The sequence below is a fragment of the Urocitellus parryii genome, chromosome 14, assembly GCF_045843805.1.
Source record: "Urocitellus parryii isolate mUroPar1 chromosome 14, mUroPar1.hap1, whole genome shotgun sequence".
Classification (NCBI taxonomy): Eukaryota; Metazoa; Chordata; class Mammalia; order Rodentia; family Sciuridae; genus Urocitellus; species Urocitellus parryii.
In genome coordinates, this window is record NC_135544.1 from 27998797 (window position 1) to 28018495 (window position 19699).

The 19699-nt window shown below is 35.5% G+C and overlaps 1 protein-coding gene across 21 annotated transcripts in view; it reads left to right on the plus strand.

Annotated features, from left to right (window-relative positions):
• Sorbs2 (sorbin and SH3 domain containing 2) overlaps positions 1–19699 on the plus strand; it is a 173439-nt gene that overhangs the window by 78152 nt on the left and 75588 nt on the right. For 6 of the 21 annotated variants that reach the window (XM_077792503.1, XM_026389434.2, XM_026389437.2 and 3 more), the window contains exons 1-4: positions 4132–4141; positions 8833–8925; positions 14248–14274; positions 14511–14635. In XM_077792503.1, the coding sequence (XP_077648629.1) occupies positions 4132–4141; positions 8833–8925; positions 14248–14274; positions 14511–14635 (255 nt within the window). Of the gene's footprint in view, positions 1–4091; positions 4142–8832; positions 8926–14247; positions 14275–14510; positions 14636–15575; positions 16215–19699 lie in introns of those variants that run through there. The other 15 variants (XM_077792511.1, XM_077792514.1, XM_077792515.1 and 12 more) reach the window with 6 other exon arrangements.

The following is a 19699-nucleotide window of genomic DNA, read 5'->3' on the forward strand; positions in this document are numbered from 1 at the left end:
CTTACATGTCTTACAGGAATATCTTAATTACACATGTTGCTTTCTTAATGTGTCTGAATCACTATGGGGAATCTGATTTTATTTTCATTTAGAATCCATTTGGCTTTTGATTTACATAATATAAGCCAATGGAACTTGTCTGATACTGTATTATCAATTTGAATAAATGACATTGTCTTAGAAAAAATACATATTTAGATGTATCCTATAGACCCCATGAAAGTCGGATGCTGGGGCACTATGAAATCACATGGCCATTTAAAGCAAATGAAATCAGCATTCTTTTAGAGTTAAATAGAGTGCTTCACTAACTTTGAGACTTTGGAATAACACTAGAAAAATAGAATCACCTACCAGATGATCAACTTCCAATCAATACAGTCATTAAGAAAGATCTCTAAGTATTTTGAGAGCTCCCATTGTAAAGTCTCAAGAGAAAAATTGCAGATTTCCTTGAAAGACAGTGCTCTTTATTCAGGAAAATTGCCCAGGCATCAGGAAATTTAGTATAATTATAAAGAACACTGTATAATCTTATAAAAATAACCAATAACCTCATTCTTTTCTTCCTTAGTATTTGTGGTAATAATTTTTCCTCATTCCTAGAAATGATTTTGACTGTGTTCTGATCTCAACATACTTGTATAAAAGCTGGCATCATTTGGCTTCTAAATAACAAGGGACATCTTTGGGCACCCTTAGGCCAGGAGTGTTGAGAGGGATCTATTGTTCTTATGAGCAAGGGCAATCATGCTTATACACTGATGTGAAGATTTCTTTACTCAGACACAGAAAGTCTCTGAGTAGGCCTCACATACAGGCTACCAATTTAGAGAAGCTATTCAGAAAAGGTGTCAAGGTGGATTCTTACGTTTCTTTTCTTTTTTTTTTTTTTTTTTTGTGGTGCTGGGGATTGAACCCAGGGCCTAGTGCATGCAAAGCAAGCACTCTACCAACTGAGCTATATCCCCAGCCCATTCAAGGGACTGTAAAGGACAAAATAAACTCCTCCTCAGAGTTTTCCCGTAAGTCAAAGGAGCATGTTGACATATTTTAAAAAGATAAGATAAATGTCAACCTGGATGAACTCATTTGATTATAATTGAAATGTGAAACCATTTAGCATTTATGAACATTTTTAATCTTAACTACATTCAGAGAGAAAGAGAAATGCATTGACACATGGATCGGTTAGGGTTGTTCGAGAAGAAAGAGTGGTACAAATGATCTCATTTCAAAGTAAATATGTGATTCAGGTTAAATCTGATGTGCAAACTTAATCACAGTATATTTTTTATTTTTAAATAAAATCAGATTGGTTTTTTAAAATAGCTAACATCCCACAATGTTTTCCCAACACTTTGATTATCTACGGGCCCCTTTTTCAGAATAATATGTGAACTATGAAAAGATTAATGTCAAAATGACCACAACAATTTATTAGACTAAAATTATTCCATAGAAAATCTTTTGGGGCAACTCCTCACATTAACTGAATTCAAATTGAAGTCCTCTATTTTGATAGATGGGCTGGTATTTAAATTCAGGTCTACAAAACAAAATGATGTCCTGCATGGTGGCACATGCCTGAAATTCCAGTGGCTCAGGAGGCTGAGGCAGGAGGATCCTGAATTCAAAGTCAGCCTCAGCAATGGGGAGGTGCTAAGCAACTCAATGAGACCTATCTCTAAATAAAAAGTGCAAAATAGGGCTGGGGATGTGGCTCAGTGGTTGAGTGTCCCTGAGTTCAGTCCCTGGTACAATAAATAAATAAATAACACAGAATTCTTAGCTAATATTGGGGCAAGGATCTGGCCTTTGGTTTTCTTCAGATGGGATTCCTGATAACCCAAGGTGTTCAAGCAGAATTATAAGACCTTAGACAAAAAGTCATGCTGATGCCAAAGTATAACCAATCTAAATATTTAGGACCCCCACTCAATAGTTTTAGTTACCCAGCCTATTATCTTGTGCATATTGTGAACAAAGGCTTCTCTGCTCCATAGGAAAATAATGAGGTGCTTGGTAAATGAAAGTGGCTCACAATTGAAATGATATGTACTCGGGAGGCTGAGGCTGAGGCAGGAGGATCGCAAATCGGAGAGCAGCTGAACAACTCAGTGAGACTTGTCTCAAAATAAAATTTTAAAAGGGCTGGGGTTGTAGTTAAGTGGAAGAGCATTTGCCTAGCATGGGTTGAACCAACTGTGGAACTAACAACTCTCTAGACCTGAAGTCATATTCATGCCCATGTATAACCAGAACCATCTACAGCCATAAGTATATTGAGAATAAAGGCTACTCTGACCCCTAAGTAAAACAAATCCATTGTTATATACAAGTTAGGATGCATACAATTTGCTTTTTACCTAAAACTTAGGAAAAAATCTGAATTTAAGCAAATACAGTCTCAACACAACCTACAGGAAATCACCTTGACAACCCATTGTGCAAAGTTCTTTGCTTTATGGACCACGAACGATGGTTCAAGGTAGTTCTATAGTCAGTTTTCTTGGCCCTGCTTCAATTCCAATTTAAGAGAGTACTTGAAATACTGTATTCTTCTAGTGGCTGCAAACACTCTAGGAATTTGATGCTTTCCAGAATAATCTGTGCTTGTTATGTAAGTACAATCAAAGACACTTTTTCAGAACAGAACAAAAGAGATTAGATTCGCTTTAGTTTAAATTGTCTAAAGAGTTCTCAGTCATGAATTTGCTAATGGCTTTAGCACAAATAAGGGAAATAGAATCATGCATTTTTATTAGGTACCCAAGAAGCCTTTCAGTCTCAGGTTCTTCTGGAGAGTTCTGCCACCCTGCCTCTTTTTTTAACAGCTTGGAAACTGTCTTGCCTGATTAGGAAGTTAGTCATTTCACATTTTGACATCTAAAACAATGAGAAGTTGAAAAACTTCACAAATTACATTTTAAAGTAACAGGATACATCACTTTAAAGAAAAGCGCAAGGATTTGTGGCGCCTGGCTTTGTTCTCCTTAATCCTATTTTACCTTTTGAGCATCAGATGTTTTGTAAACATCTGCGTCTGAATTCACACAATATGTGCTGATCACTAAATCTCTCCTTTGGTATGAAAACATTATTATTACATGTTAAGAGTGTTTGTGTTCTGGGATTTAAGCTTCCTTCTATTTGGTGTGTATTAGTCAGTGCTGTTCCAGCCCCAACACTATGTTCACATTCAGTTTTGAAGCCTGAATCAGGTTTAAATATACAATGTTGCCTATTTCTAAAAGGAGTGATCAAATAGAATTTGGAAAATGTCCTTACAGTCCTCATTTTCTGGAAATTGTTTATCCCTTCTTGTTTTAGAAGCTGTCCCAGCCTTGGTCACAGACATCCCCTGAGGCAACTTTTCTATTTATGTTGTCCATTTAAGGTTAACATATTAGGAATTTTGCTACTGAGAGATTAAAATAAATACATTTGAAGGAACTTTCTCAAAGCTCCTGAGCCGACCCCTGCCTGCCTGCCTGGCTACATTGGCATTCCTTCCACAGGGGCAATAGTAAGGCCCAGCGTTCAAAAACATGCAGCATTCTGGGAAAATGATACAAACAAACAAACAGAACAAGAAATGGGCCTCTTTATTTGTATATGCAGAAAAATAAGAAATAAAATTTACTCTAATGAAGTTTCCCCTCAATTGCTTTTTAAGATAAATTGGCCTGTGAAAATAACCCACTCTTGTAATGATGTCAAAGGTCCCTTTTATAATTCTGGAAGAGGAAAATTAACAAGCAATGATGATCCTTCCAGGTTTAGAGAACAAAAATCATTCATATAAATGTTTGTAAAGGAAATTTAATTTCAAAAGTGAACACTCTTTTGATTCATGAAGCAGCCATCATTAAACCAAAATATAAGTTTATGGTCCTAGGATCAAGAACAATTGAATTTTAACTTGAATGGTATCTTAAATCTGACTAACCTTTTTAAACCTTGGTTTAAGTAAGATTAATGATGATGTGACATTAACTAACAGGTTTACAGGACAACAAAAGTACACTCTAGGGGTATCTTATTCCACATGCTAGCGAACAAATTATGCATCATTTTTTTTTCTACAGGAAATCTGAAGACTTTAATAACAAAACCTCCAAGGTCAAAATGAATACAGGTATGCTGTCTCCATTAGTTTTAAACTTTTTAGCTTTGATCTCTAAAAATCATCTTGGCCCCAAATCATTAGTTTATCACTCTTCTGATCCTAAATGTGATACTGAGTTTCTGATTAGATATATAGTCCAGATTCATTCCTTTATTTCTTTTCATAGCCATCAAAAGGAGTTCTATTACATACTCTTACTCTCTTTTTCTCTAATCATCTTTTAAAATTAACTCCCCAAAGTGCTAGGTATTGTATGCCCACATTTGAAATCTCTCACTTAAGATGGACTAAATTCAAAGACAGGTTGCTCTGGTGAAAAATATTTAAACTTTCCCATTCTATAAATTCTATGTTGACAACATTGGCAGATAGAATGTCAAAGCATCATGCATAGAAAGTCACTTTAATTAATTCATAATCACAACCCACATATAGACATAAGCATTATATTTTTAGATTGTCTCCAAACTTTATGGTGTATATTTTAATCATAAAAGTGTTTGTGATACATGGGATGTACATATGAAATATGATTTTTTTCTACCTTTTAGATATTTTGGTTTATAATTTCATCTTCTCCCCAACCCAAGTCTTATATACCAGTATTAAGTAATTCAGGAAATGACTTTCTCATTGAAATTTTGTTACTTGTGTTTAAACCATGTCATTTCCTTTTGTCCAGCAAGTGCTGCTAGGAAGTTATTTTAGTCAGTCAGTCACTTTATGGCAGAGAAAAAAAATGGCTTGAAATATTCTTTCCCATCAAACTCTCTGACATTTTGCTTGTATCTTAATATCAAAGTGCCTAGAGGAAGAATTAATAACCCACTAGTGAGAACGAATGTCTAATCCCCAGATTAACTGTAGGGACATATACTATGTCCATCTTTCCCTGGCAGCCCCTTAACAGAAACCTGCTCTAACTGGCCTAGATTATGCTGTGTCCTGAGGTTGCAACCGGCTTGTAGACACGTGTAGAGCAACAGGCAAGATGAGGGTGTTGGAGATGCTCAAAACAGACAAGCATGGCTTAGATGTCAAGAGAAATTATGCTCTTCCAAACTAAACAAGTAAAGGCATTTCAAGAATTGGAGGTATTAAAATTGGTCATGGAAAATGAAATAAGAAATATTATTAGGCAAAGGACAGCAAAGAAATCAAATAGAACATAGAGCCCTCAGCTGGTCTAGGATAAACTCTGTTGCCAAACTCAATCAGCACATTTCCATTTGAGGGAGTGGTATGTGCTGATTGATCTGAGACATCTCTTTGGAGGCTTAAGTTGAACATAACTTCCCAATATCCTTCATTTTGTTGGGTGCTGATTTTCCTATTATAGCACTATTGTGATATATATGTATATGTGATTAAAGTAAATCTACTTTATTCATGTACAATATATTCTGCATAATTGATCTTCTATTCATATAATTCAATCCCTAATGACAAAGGTAGGTGCAAAGAAATTTTTAAATCTGTTTAAGTCTCATACTAGAACGAAGTTACTACTGAACCGCCTAAATATAACCACAACCATCTAAAACATTCTCTCATTTATTAGATAGAGTAAACCTGATTCTGGATGAATGTTAAATTGCATAGGATTATTTTGCTTACATGGGTGAATTTACTTAAGCATATATGCGTGAGAAATATGATTTTCAGACTTAGACATAAAAATTGATTAGAAGTTACTTAAACCCTTTGTTTTAAACTCCAAAGAAATGTTATAATGTGGCTATAGAAACATCACTTTAAATGTATATAAAGAGGCTAAATAGATATCATTTTAGAAAATTGTAAATGTTGTTGCTGTATTTACAAAATAAAGTAGGAATTAGTTTCTAAATAACTAGAAAGTAAAACTGGCCTGGGTTATCTATGTAGCAATCATTAAAGAGATATATCACAATTTAAATATCTACATGTTAGTCACTATAATTTAAAAATTACTTTAAATCTGATCTTTGCTTTCAATCAAATACATAATGAACTGGCCAAGGAGGATGTGATTCATTTTTTTTTCATTCTAGATTATCTAAACAATGGAGGAAAATATACAAAGCATGCTGTATTTTCACTCAGAATTTGTAACCGATTATTTTCATAGATATGGAAATTAGTTATTGAACAAAAGAGAGAAAAAGACACCAAATAATTCATTGAACATGGTTTACCCATGTGAGTATTCTCTAGCAGTGGAAACACCTTGTCCAGAGGTCTTGCGTCTTAGTAGAATCTTAACTCAGAGGCTGCAGATCATGAATAGTTGTGAAGAGACCAGCATTAGGATTCCTTCAGATGAACTGATGTATAAAAGATAACTTCCTCATTTTGCGTCCTTAAAAATATTCTCAAGAAATACCAGAAAGTCTCAATACATACTATAATAGATTTCTCTGTTTTCTAAATTTCACATAACCTTGACTTTTTAAAAATAAGCTCTTTATTAAGTGGTAACAAAGACAGATTCTGCATTTACTTGATCAAAGTTTAGAGCTGCCTGAAACACATAAATTGTTTAGCCCAAAGATTTCCAAACTTCCTTGGCTCAGAGTGACAAGGTCTCAGTAATTATTTTCATCAAGCTTTGAGGCCAAATGAAATATCTAACAATTCTATTTATTAGAAGATGCAAACAATTCAATCACTTAATAATACTTAATAAGTTTTTATGTGCTAACAACTTAAAAGCCATTTGACAAAATAGTCATGCAAACTAAAAGAAAATATTAATTTTATTTCATTCTTTATAACCACAATTACTTAGTAATGATATTTTAATGGCTGTGGTGCATTGAAAAACTTCTCAGACTGTAAGTTTAGATTGTACAGGACCAGTCTCACTTTTACAGGGCACTTGGTTTTCAACATGACAACCACCCTCAATTCAGTTTTTCAAAGACGCATGTCACCCAAAGGCACAGACGTTACAACCTAAGAGGTAGAAACTTTGCTCTTCTTCAAGTTATCAGTTCACATAGCATCCATCAGATGTGACTGTATTTTCCTCAAAAATGGAGACAGCCCCCAGCGTCCCTGTGAATGTACAGATACAGCACAGTGTCTGTCAGGCCACAGCGAAAACACCAAGTTTAACCAATGGTCCTGGATCTTCTCGTTCTGGAATTTTCTGTTTTTATCTCTGCTTATTTTCAGATATACAGAATCAAAGAACCACAAAGTAAAATGATTGAGAGTGCTCTCAGTTTTCAGTTCCAACACCCTTGACTACCCAACCCGCCCTAGCTGCTAGATACCCTGTGTCCTAGGACATCAGTTCCACGTTAGCAGACAGCTTGTCTCCTGGCTATTTTCAGTTTGTCATGTTTATTAAAATCCTGTCGGTGCTTCTCTTGGAGCTACCTTCAGTTTTCATCATTTGTGTTTTTCTCTTTGGGTTCTTAATTATAGCCTTTGATTCATTGGGCTTATTTTCACCTAATGTTGTTTCAAGTTAGGTTTCTGGTTTATTTATTTTCTATATTAAGAAATTGTGACTTTAAACATATATTGTTAAGTTATATGAGAAAAATTCCACCAACTTTGAATTCTGCTGACCTTATTCTTTGCGAGTATTATCAATAACTAATTCAAATCTTACTTCCAAGTGTCATTACTAAGCTCAGTTCTCTCGTGTCTAATGCACCAAATGGATATGTTTCTCTATGAAATAAAGAAAAAAAATATATAGGGATAGCATATCACAAATATGATGATTGTATTATCTTGTTGATGGTTGCGTTATTTGTTCTTTTTGTCTTAGTTTTCAAAAAGACAAAAACGTTGTTCTGACTTAATGATCAAAATGAGGAGAGTAAGGGATGCTATTACTGCACACGTTATAATACAAAGGAATGTGGGAATGGAATTCATATCTGGTCATAAATAGAACATTAACCTTTCAATTTTAGGAGACTTGTCTTCCAGATTTAGAAGCCTAAACTTCTCATAGCACATAAAACGTCTGATGCATTTGCACTTATTTTATTTCACATCACAATGTGCTTAAGTATAAATATAGATCATTGTTCAAAAGTGTAAAAGCAACAAATTAGTTTTAAAAATATGCTCATTTTAATACTGTATGGAGCAATGTTTTTCCTGATTTTAGTTGGGCTAATCATTTCCATAACTCTGGGAAGACATGGAGTTTCCCATAATGCTGTTTCTTTATAAATCCTATATTATCAAGTATATCAGGCCTATGTCACCGAATTAGTTTTATTTCAAGCTATCTTCAGGAATCATAAAAGCTACAAGACAGTAAAACCTAAATGATGAATACAAAAGTATATTATAACTATAGAGCTTAACTGTGGACAGTAGATAATCCATAACTCTAAAAGCTAGCTACACGGCTTATAGAGTTTTGCATTGAATTTAAATAGTATAAACACAGTTGAGCTCTATGCCTATATTTTCATTAACAGAAAAACATTGAATGTTAAATATCAAACCTTTTGTTTTTTTCCTAAAGCATTGGCATCTATTTCTCAGACAGACCCCTGGGGGGTTTTGTTTGTTTGTTTTGTCCGTTTTAGGGGATGGGTGTGAAATTTGCAGATGTGCTCCATGGTTACTAATTCTGACTGTTCATCTCCCTCACCAATGTCTGGCACATTTCACTTAAAACGCATGATTTTGCATGTGCTTCCTCTGTTGCCTTGGCTTCTGCTATATCATTTTTTTGCTTCCAGATAGCGGTGGGTGTGCTCGCAAACGTGCTGCCATGTCTGTTACGTTAACATCTGTGAAGAGAGTTCAAAGTTCTCCAAACCTATTGACCGCAGGTATAATACCACTAACTCACAGAAAGAATGTCACACTTGAATGGCTGTACCTGACCTCTCTTTCTTTCCAGAATGATCTTATTTGGATGAGTACAGTGGCTGTAAATACCTTTCAAATGGCCCCGAGTTCTTATTTTTCTTATCCCAAGAATAGATTTTATCCCTTCTAGCTGTTATGTTCTAAAAATAAAAGGTCAAAAGAAACTGATATCTTCTAGAACACATTTAAAAATTGAATTAAAAACAACAGACACTTGCCAAAAACATGTTGAATAAGTGTAAACGTTAATAACTGTTCAAGTTTTTGTTATCTCATAAAATAAAGTAACATCATATCTCATTATGATAACTCATATGTTTCTTTGGTGATACAGGGGTCAGGAAGAAATTCTGGAAAGCCAATCTTCATTAATTTGCTTCTTCACCAAAGATTATAAGCAGAATGATAGAATATTAGTTTTTAGAGAAAGGCCTTACCCTTTCATTAATCAGCAAAGACCCATCTAATACGTATTTTTAAATATATGAAAATCTTGACCAGTTAAGATTAATGTGTATCTACAGATAAAATTACACCCTAGAAAGTTATTGAGGGTGTGACACTCTGGCATTCACTCAGGTAGTCTCTTTATAACAATGACTTTCCTAAGCCCTCAGGCACAGTCTCCCTCAGGAGGGGGCTGCAGTTATAAAAGATCAGTGAACCCAGAAAAAAAACCCTATTCCTAGACTCCAAAACATAGCCAAGCCTTCTGATGGCTGGTTGGTTGGTTTCATTGTTGGCTTGTTAGTTGCGGTTTCTGGTTTTGGAGCAAAATTGGGAAAGGGGTAAAAAGTTCTTAAATAAATTTAATTCTTACTATGCATATCACAATCTTTTACTCACGTACATTTAGAAGTTGATTAAATACTACAGGTGTCCTTAGCTTTAAAGCCACCAGGTCCTAAACTACCCAGTTTTGTTGAAGAAAAAACAAACTTTCATATCGAGAATTCCATGTCCATTTACCACCTCCAATTCACAAATGGATTTCAATGTCCAAATTCGAATATCAGGCCAGGAAGTTTCATAATATGTTAAGATTAAAAGACTTCAGGTTGTATTGCAATGTATGTTGTATGACCTCATTTTTGGTTTCAAAAATCTCTCTAGATATATTCGTACATATTTTATTCATGTGTTTATAAACATGACAAGGTGTTACAAACCGATAGGCATTTACATTAGATAGGTCAAGGAAATAAGAATGAAAGGAGGTAGGGAAATAAATAAAATACAAGCCAGAGCCATTATGTAATTGGAATGCCTGTACCATCACTATCATTTATCAAGTTTTATAATCTCAGGTGTGGACCACTGATGTACTCCTGAGGCATGATACACTATTCCATCAATGCCAATTTACTGTTATTTATAAAAGTGACCATCAAAAGACAGTATTAGATTGAATAGAGATTGCCATTTTGGAGTGTCAAAAGTCAAACATGAACAATTTCCTATCAGTCAACTTGTTAGAAAAAGATTCAATGCTTCACAATCCAATTAGGAGAAAAATTTTAACACTTCAGGAATATGAAACAATCTTCAATGATAAGACTATGTACTGACTCTGAGCTATTTTATATTTTATCTCACTGTAAGTAAGATTTCTACAGAATAAAGTCCCCTGAATTTTGGATGCAATTTTTAAAACAGACACATACAGTAATCTTAACTGGTTTAAGGAAGTTTTAAATACATTTTGAAGAAAGAAATAAGCATCTGTTGTGTCCAATCACATTTTGAGGGAGCTTTCATAAGAATATATTTGACCGTCTTTATGTGAATCAAAAGAGAATTAATAAGTATTCATTGCATTTAATATTCTTGAAACTCAACAACCTTTCCATAAACAAACACAAGATTCCACCCCTCCCCCAAGCCCCTTCCAGATCAGAAGCTCCGAAGGTGTCATCAACTGTTCATCCCCTACATCGGTGTGTCTCCTCCTCCTCTCATCAGAAGTGAGGACTCATAGGATAATGCACCATCTCTCACACCGATGTTTCAAACCTAGGCTAGATGCAAAATGATGATTAAAAAGAAACATCCAAAGTACATTTCACTTAACCAAAAACCTTTGGCAGTCTGAGATGACATTGGTAAAGGATGCCACTCGTGACAGGACCACTCTGCCAAGAGATAGTCTTGCCAATATCACCGGTGTGTTTTATGCCCTTAAAAAAAAATTTGTACCTCAAGTTTTCTTCCTTAAAAAAATAGAATATAATTGTCACTTTCCTGCCTCTCTGAGAACATCATTTCCCAAATCCACAAGGCCTTGTCAGAATTAAATGAGGATAACTAAAGAAAATAAATGCAAAGACTTATTATAGTACTTAGAGTCACGCAACTAATTGACATGAATTTAAGGTCGACTTTAATTCGTACAAAGCACTAGAGCCCTCTAAAGAAATGCATTATAAGGATTCAAGTCCTCAGAACTTTCCAGAAAAATATAGGTGATAGAGTGAATATAGTACATCAGTTAAAAGGAATTTTAATAAAACCTGAACATAAAGATTGTTATGTGACAGATAGGCACAACCAACACAATCACATGAAAACTCTGATGTTAGAATCATAAAGTTGAGAAGGTCCTTTGAGGGCCAATCCCTGATAACAGACCAGGAATATATTAAAGAATATCTCTGACAGATATTCGGCCACTAAGGCCTGGACACAGAACAAGCCCATTGTGCCAGTGAGGAACTTTGACAAGTCTCAACCCTCAAAGACCCTGTTTATTTTCAGATGCAAAATCTCATTTTGTCATTCTTAACATTTCAGGGAAACAATGCTGTCCACTAAAGAAAGCTAGAAACTCAGGGTTCTGATTGTTAGAATCTTAATTCTGATTCTTCACAAGTGAATGATCATCAGTGATGTTCAAGATCTGGGGCAAAACTATTCATCCTGTGTATCTGCCATGCCATTTACCTGCTCAACTTTCTTAATTTTTAGAATCCATATTCTCTTTACTCTTGACACAGACCTGGGAAACTTTCTATTACCTGCTCCAAAATATGCAGGTCCTCCCTTTCCCAAGTTTCTCTGGCAGTGATAATATAAAAGTTGAGCTAGAGTGAATGGTGTCCATGTGGGAAGGAACTTCTCTTTTAGGACTTCTGTAGTCTACAATAAAGTCACAAATCAGAGCTGGGGATTTTTAATATCTAGAATTGGGCTTACTTTAAAGAAACTGAAATGTTGTACATGTCAGTATCCTTAAAAACCACCCTCTTAAAAGTAGACTTTAAGTCGTCAACATAAACTTAGATAAAAATATTGCTTCATCCTGAAATTTTAATCCATGGCTATTTTCTCGTTTCTCCTTTCTCTTAATTCTACACAGTTTTGTCCCCTCTTAGGCAAGGCCTTTCAGCAGAGAGCACCATTATTAATATCTCATGTTTCTTTAGCACACCCTGGTCCAGAGTTGGGCCTAGAAAGACTGACCTCTGATTTTCCCATGTATGGTTTCTTAGAGTCCTGTAATCTCCAGTGTGATCTGCAATGTGACGAAACAGGGTTTGCCCCCTACAAACTGTCAATGATAGGAGACATTTACCTCACATAAAAACATCACACCCTTCAGACCAGCTTAGTATGCCCTCCCGTCTAACCACGGGCACCTCCACATATCTGGCTCCTATGACCTCACTCCTCAGCACATACTACATACCCTCTTTTTTCATTTTATCAAACCAAGAGAAAAATAAACTCCCTATTTGCAAGCAAATAATTATAATATAAATAACGATCATTACTAATTCATTGTTTTTTCCTTAAGTCCCCAAATTTGTTCTTTGTCCACAGTGTGTGACACCCTAGTCATTACTAAATCTCTCTTCCTAAATGTCCCCAACAAAATTCCAGAGATTGCTCTGTATCACTAAACTATGTTTGTTTTCTTTATAGAGTCCTCGACATCATTTAACTGAATTAAATGACAAATTTCAATCTTCACCTTCCATCAAATTCTGGAAATAGAATCCAGTACATTTCATGCATCAATCTTTAAAGTTATTTTTACTGTTTGGTATTCATTTTATGACTCCAGTTTTTCATTCATTAGAGCTAAAATCCCATACTATTTTTCAGTTTTATAAAGAATGGGAATTTGTTAGTCTTCTCTAACTCACCCGGGCTGGAGTCATTCTAAGTTACTCTGTGCTGATTCATATTTATTTTTCTTCCTTTGATTTGGAAAAAAAAAATCTGTCTGAAAGGCCTTGCCTAAAGGAGAGAACGAGAATATATAAAATTAAATAGGGTTTCCTAACTATTTATGCTTCTACCATTCCAAATTTAGTGTTCAGAGTTCAAAATAATTATACCCTATACATGAGAAGAAAAAAAAGTCACTGAAATAATAGTAATTTAATAATGGTCCCAGGTAACAAGTAGAAGGAATTGGACAGTTAAATGCCCGTAGGAGTCTTTCCAAGTTCAAGGTTTTATACATCTAAGTGCAATTAACCATGTTGTATAATAGAACCACACAGACAAATTGATAACTTTAAATGTGCACATTGGACACATTTGATTACCCCAAATGTACATACAGAAGATTCTTGAATGCATAATTCCAATAAAATCAATAATAAATATGGGATTGAGTCAATTTCCAACTGCATTACCAAGAGTGATTTAAGCTACTGAAATTTATTTTCCAAGATTCGTGAGTTAAAGGACAATGGAATGCATTTTAACAGCTCTTTCATATTTTAAATTTAAATGATTTTTAAATAACAATAGGAAGAAAATTCAAAAGTAACAGAATATTTGAAAGTATCTCATGATCTGATAGAAACAATGCAAACTATTAAAAAAATTCATCTCTAGCACAGAAGTTAAATAAAGTCAGTAACAACAGGGCTTTTACCAGTTATGGGTCTGCTCATTTGATTTAATGCTATGAAAAACATCCATTACTTAAGAACCAGATCCTTTTAGATCCTTTAATTCAATATTCAGAAATTCATGTAAGAAATTCATGGGTAACAATAATCTTAAAATTATATGGCTGCAGCATTATTGAGGAGAAAAATTAGTGTTTGATATATGTGTTAATTATATATTATGGTTATTTAGTAAATGACATTTCCATTGAAGTTAAAATTAATGCACAAACCTCTCATTATATTTAAAGTACCCAGAGTTTTAGAACTGAGATAATGTCTGCAAAAACTATGCACATAGTTCTTCACCAACTATTTTCACTGGATTGTTCAATTATTGTACCCTTGCATTAATTTCAATATTTTTTTTTCTTTCAGGGCGTGATTCTCATTCACCAGACTCAGGTACAGAAAAGATATTCTGAAAACTATTACATTTATTATGAGGATTTTTTATACATATCCATAGCCACATTGTTGATCTCATGTTAAACTTAAATTTCATACATTGCTATGCATTTTAAATGAAAATTCTAGTAAGAATATTTCCATTTTAGAAATAAAAATAAATTTTCTGAAAAAATAAATGTTTATGTGAACCCAGATATTTTTGTATCCAATTTGTTTTCCCTTAATAAAAGCATGGAGATCTTACAATGATCGAAATCAAGAGACACTGAACGGAGATGCTACATATTCCTCTCTTGCAGCAAAAGGTTTTAGAAGTGTTCGACCAAACCTGCAAGAAAAGAAATCACCAACTCAGGTAATCCTGCACACTCTTCTTTACTGTGTTACTTTAAAGCATGGTTATTAAAGCTTTAGAATCTCTTTTTAGCAACCTCTTTCTTAGTCTTTTCTTTTTAATATACATTTGCTTTTGAATTTGCTTTGCTTGCCAGACTTCTATTTACAAGGAGAACAAATTTTATGTTCAAAACAAGTGTTTCATATTTTTTAGGGGTTTTTTTGTTTTGTTTTGTTTTTTTCTGATTAAGCTCATAAAAGTAAGCCATCTTCTAACATAATGTTTAGGATACATTCTAATTCTTAAGAAACTGGCAGCTGATGTTTTGGATTTCAAAGTCATAAAGTTAACAATATGTTCAATAAATACGAGTTATGCAACTATTCACTCTGAAAACTAAAGGGACTCTGTGTTGAAGATTTGAGTAAAATTGTGCCACAAGCATGAAAAATATTATAAAACTATGTGACTAATTAACCATAGACCTTGAGGTCTAAAAATATGCCAAGAGAACATATGTTCATTTTTAACATAATTTCCCAGAATGTGGATGGAGGCAACTTTATAATATTATTTTTTTTAAATCAGGGATTAAAACCAGGGGCACTTAACCAATGAGATACATTCTCCAGCCTGTTTTATATTTTTCTTTTGAAATAGGATCTTGCTAAGTTGCTTAGAGCCTCGCTAAGTTGCTGAGGCTGCCTTTGAACTTGTGATCCTCCTGCCTCAGCCTCCCAAACCACTAGATTATAGATGTGCACCCTTGCTCCTGGCTAAAATAGGAATTTTTATAGGAATGAAAATGATAATTTAATCTAGCCAAGAGAACGTAAAGCATAGTGAGAAAAGAGAGATTGTTCTACCTTTAAGGGCAGGTTTCTTTCATGACTAACTGTGACTTTCTCTCTTTTTTCTTCAATCTTATTTCTTTTTCCGGATGCTTTTGGCCATCTAGGCACCCCTTCCACCAGCCAGAAAAGAGAGCTCTTGTAGCTTCTTGATAACCAATCACAGAAAGCCTGACATTTTAGACTCATTGATAACTAACCCACAAACCCCTTCCTGTACAGAATACTTTACTAACAAAGAGCCTCTTCACACAACTATGCATTCTAGTGACAATTCTAGCCAGACAATCGTATATTCTGAAGAATCCAACACAACTATGTCATATACACAAAAAATCACTAATCCTCTCCCAACAGCTCCCAGAATAGGTTCTGCTCCCTTCGCTGACAGTACCCCATTGCTACAAGAGGACTACACACAAGATTCTCATACTCGGAGAATTTCTACCATGAAACTAACTCAGAACCAGGATCTAGAAAGTAGCAGCCCCATGAGTTCTCCACAGTTCTCCAAACCTACTGAAGTACCATTATTTCTCAAAAGGCCTTCCTCACCACCCCCTAAACCAGAGCCCGAGATACACACAGCATCTCTTTCCATTCAAATAGCTCCCCTTTCAGGAAAAGATCCTGAAAGCCACAAACAGCATCCTGAGCTTCCTCCAGAGACTACAAAGATACCTCCTCAGCAAGAGCAACAAATGTCTGCAGTTGCTGCGGCCTCTCAGTCCTCAGACTGCCGGGTGGTACATTACACTTTCCAGTCTCTTCTTCATGTGCATAATAGAGACTCTAACTCCTTTGGTTTGGGCTTCTTACATAAACTAATGCTTTGTTTGTTTCCAAGTAGGAAGGAAAAGGAGAAAGAAACCATCTTACAGTTAGAATTTAAAAGTTGACTAAATCTACCAGTAAATTTCCAGGTATATTTTAATTAAACACACACACACACGCACACACACACACACACACACATACACTTTTATCCAGAAATCAGTTCTAGAAATTTCTTCTTCCTAGATATTTTTTAGAAATCACTGAAGGGTCAGTTCTTTAGGACACTGCAAGCCACTTCAATACTTAAAGTACTTTCAGATTTCAAAGAGATTTTTATCCTACCAGATGTTTTGTTAGCTAATTTTATTTGAGTGTACACACTTTCTTAAGATAATTGTCAATAATTCACTCTAGCAGGAAATGTTCATCACAGTATCAAGCAGTGTTTACTCCTTTGTAGCTCAATGTTCATTTTCACTGAAACTAGATTAGTTTATCATGTCAGAAAGGATAGTGAACACATCAATTTTTACTACCCAGATTTTTAGGAAGCAAAGATTTTCATATACGTAAAATTCTGTCGTAGCATCATTGTGCTGACATTTATTGTTTGTTTAGAAGAGAAATGCGCTCCATTATTTTTGGATTTTCCATGAAATAATGTAGTGTTCAGAGCAGGAACTTGAAGAACAAACTACAGAATTTAATCCAGGCTCTACCACTGACTATCATGAAGAATCCACTACTAAATTTTCTGGAGTCTGAACAAAGAAGTCAGAATATTAACTCATAGGTCGTGGGAAGACTGGGAAGCTATTAGAGGTAATCTACTCAGGACAGAGCGAACACTCAATAAATGATAACCACTAATACTAGCAGCAATAGCAGTCATGAAAGTATTGAAAACAATAGGACCTAAGTAAATGGCTTGTATAATACTATTTACTGCCACTGAGTTGTTAAATATCATCCACAACACAACTTTGAAGAGAGTCTTCAATAGATATCTGACAACAAGATCCTCCTATCCATCCATAATGTAGAAAACTTAAACAAAGATGATTAAAATATAAGATGTATTAAAATATCCCCTTCATTAGCTAATCATAATATACAAAACTCATTCAGGAGAGCAAACTTTTTGGATTAACATTAATAATCTTTGGAGAGCCCACAGGTAATAAGATAATATCAATAATAAAAGCAGCTAATAAGTAATAAGGTTTTCCCATATGCAGGCATTGCCCTATTGATTTATTTCCATCATCAATATGTATTGATTATGTATGTATTATTACAATTATTTTATAGATAAGGCAACTGAGGCACCAAAGTGAGTTGCTTCCCCAGTCAGAATATAAACCCAATGGCCGCAAAGCTTGTCCTCAGAAGAACTATGATACCTCTCTTTGTGAAATAGTTTCTCACTAGTGAAAAGAGACATGGGGCTATGACATAAGGAGAAATAAGGCAGATGTCTTGATGGGGCCCAAGAGCTCAGGATGGTCTGAGGAAGCAAAATCAATCTGAGCCTGTACAGCCAGAGCTATGCTAGCATCAGGGAGCTGACATGGGTCTCAGGATGTGTCCCTACAGGAAGCAGGGGTCGGCAAAGTCACAGGGACATTTAGAACAATTGGACTCATCTAATACAATTTGGTTCCTCAAAACGGTTTTATTATGTTTGAAAACCTAAGTTTGATCATTTCCATGTTTTGTCACTATCCAGGCTGACTGAGGATAGTGGGTCTCCAATATCTAATAAATATTAATCAACTTTTATTAGCCAGATTTTTAGGAAGTAAAGAATTCCATATATGTAAAATTCTGTCATAGCATCATTGTGTAATTGATAATTACACAATCCCCAGAGGATTAGCATGATCCCAAAGTTAAGATGCAAGATTCTGCTGATTTTATTCATTCAACAAATATTTATTGATACTTGCTATGTATCAAGGTTCTAGTGACAGAGCTGGAGTTGAAGCCGTGTGTGTGGGGGGGAGGCAAATGTTAATAAAAACTTAAGAAATTTATCTACATTAGAAAGACATTACTCTGTGGAAATGTGATTAAGCAATGCTAAGCAGAGAGATGGGGCGCACAGGTTAGTCAAATAGATATCATTGAAAGGACAGAAGAGCATTGAAGTGGGGACAAATATTCTAGGCAGAGGGAACATCCAGTTCAAAGACTCTAGGGCTGAAGCATGCTGCTGCCATTCAAGGTCCAAGGTCAGACCAGCAAGGAAGCCAGAGAGGAAGTGAGGCCTAGAGTAATAGGAGGTGGAGTCACAGAAAACAAAGACCAACTGACCAAAGTCCTTGGAAGCCATTGCAAAGATTTTGACTCTTATCCTCAGTAAAAATGGGAATCGCTGAAGGATTTTGAGGCTGCTACTATAATTATTTGGCTTACATCCTAACCAACTCATTCTAGCAGGGACATTTAGAACAACTGAGAACAAACCTATCTATGCTAGGGCCAGAAAGTGAGCAGGCAAACCCATTAGGAAAATATAAATTCAGTGAGAAACAGTGGTGACTGAAAGCCAGGGGGAAGCAGTAGGGGTGGTGAGAAATTCAACTATGTGGCTATATTTCAGAAGTACAGTACAAGGGACTTCCTGGCAGATTGCTCATGGGGCGTGAGAGGAAGAGTCAAGGTTGACATCAGCTGAGAGGGTGGTGTTGCCATCAACAGAGACCAAACAACCATGGGCAGAGCAGTCAGGGGAAGCAGATACTATTTGGGACATGATTTTTTCTTTCTTTCTTTCTTTCTTTTTTTTTTTTTTTTTTTTTTTTTTTTTGGTACTAGAGATTGAACCCAGGGTCCCTGAGTCACATCCCCAACCCTTTTGTGTTGTTGTTGTTATTGTTATTGTTGTTGCTATTGAGACAGGGTGTCACTAAATTGCTTAGGGTCTCACTAAGTTGCTGAGGCTGGCCCCAAACTTGCAATCCTCCTGCCTCACCCTCCAGTGTCACGGGATTCCAGGTGTGCACCACCACGTCCAACTGGGACATGATAACTTTGAGGTGTCCCTAAGACACCCACAGGGAGAGGTGAAGTGTCCAGTTGGATACAAGAGTCTGGAATTCAGGAAATAAGTTCACAGTTAAAGCCATCAGCTTACAGACGTTTCTCGTAGCCAGTGAGACTTGAGTGAGGTCAACAGGGAACGAGTACGGAGAAAAGAAGATACCCAAGAATTGAGCCTAAGCAAATCCCAACATTAATAGGAAAAACCAGCCCAGGAGACTGAAAGCCATATTCTCAGATGGAGGAAATCCAGAGATCTGGGGCAGGTGAATAGACAAGAGGGGAAATCACACGGAGAAGGAATGGTTCACTGCTCAAGTGCTGCAGACGGGGCAAGTATAAGACGGAATTTGAAAACCTAATCTTGACATTTGGAGTGCAATTAAGAAAGCCTAGGAGGAGAGCAGAT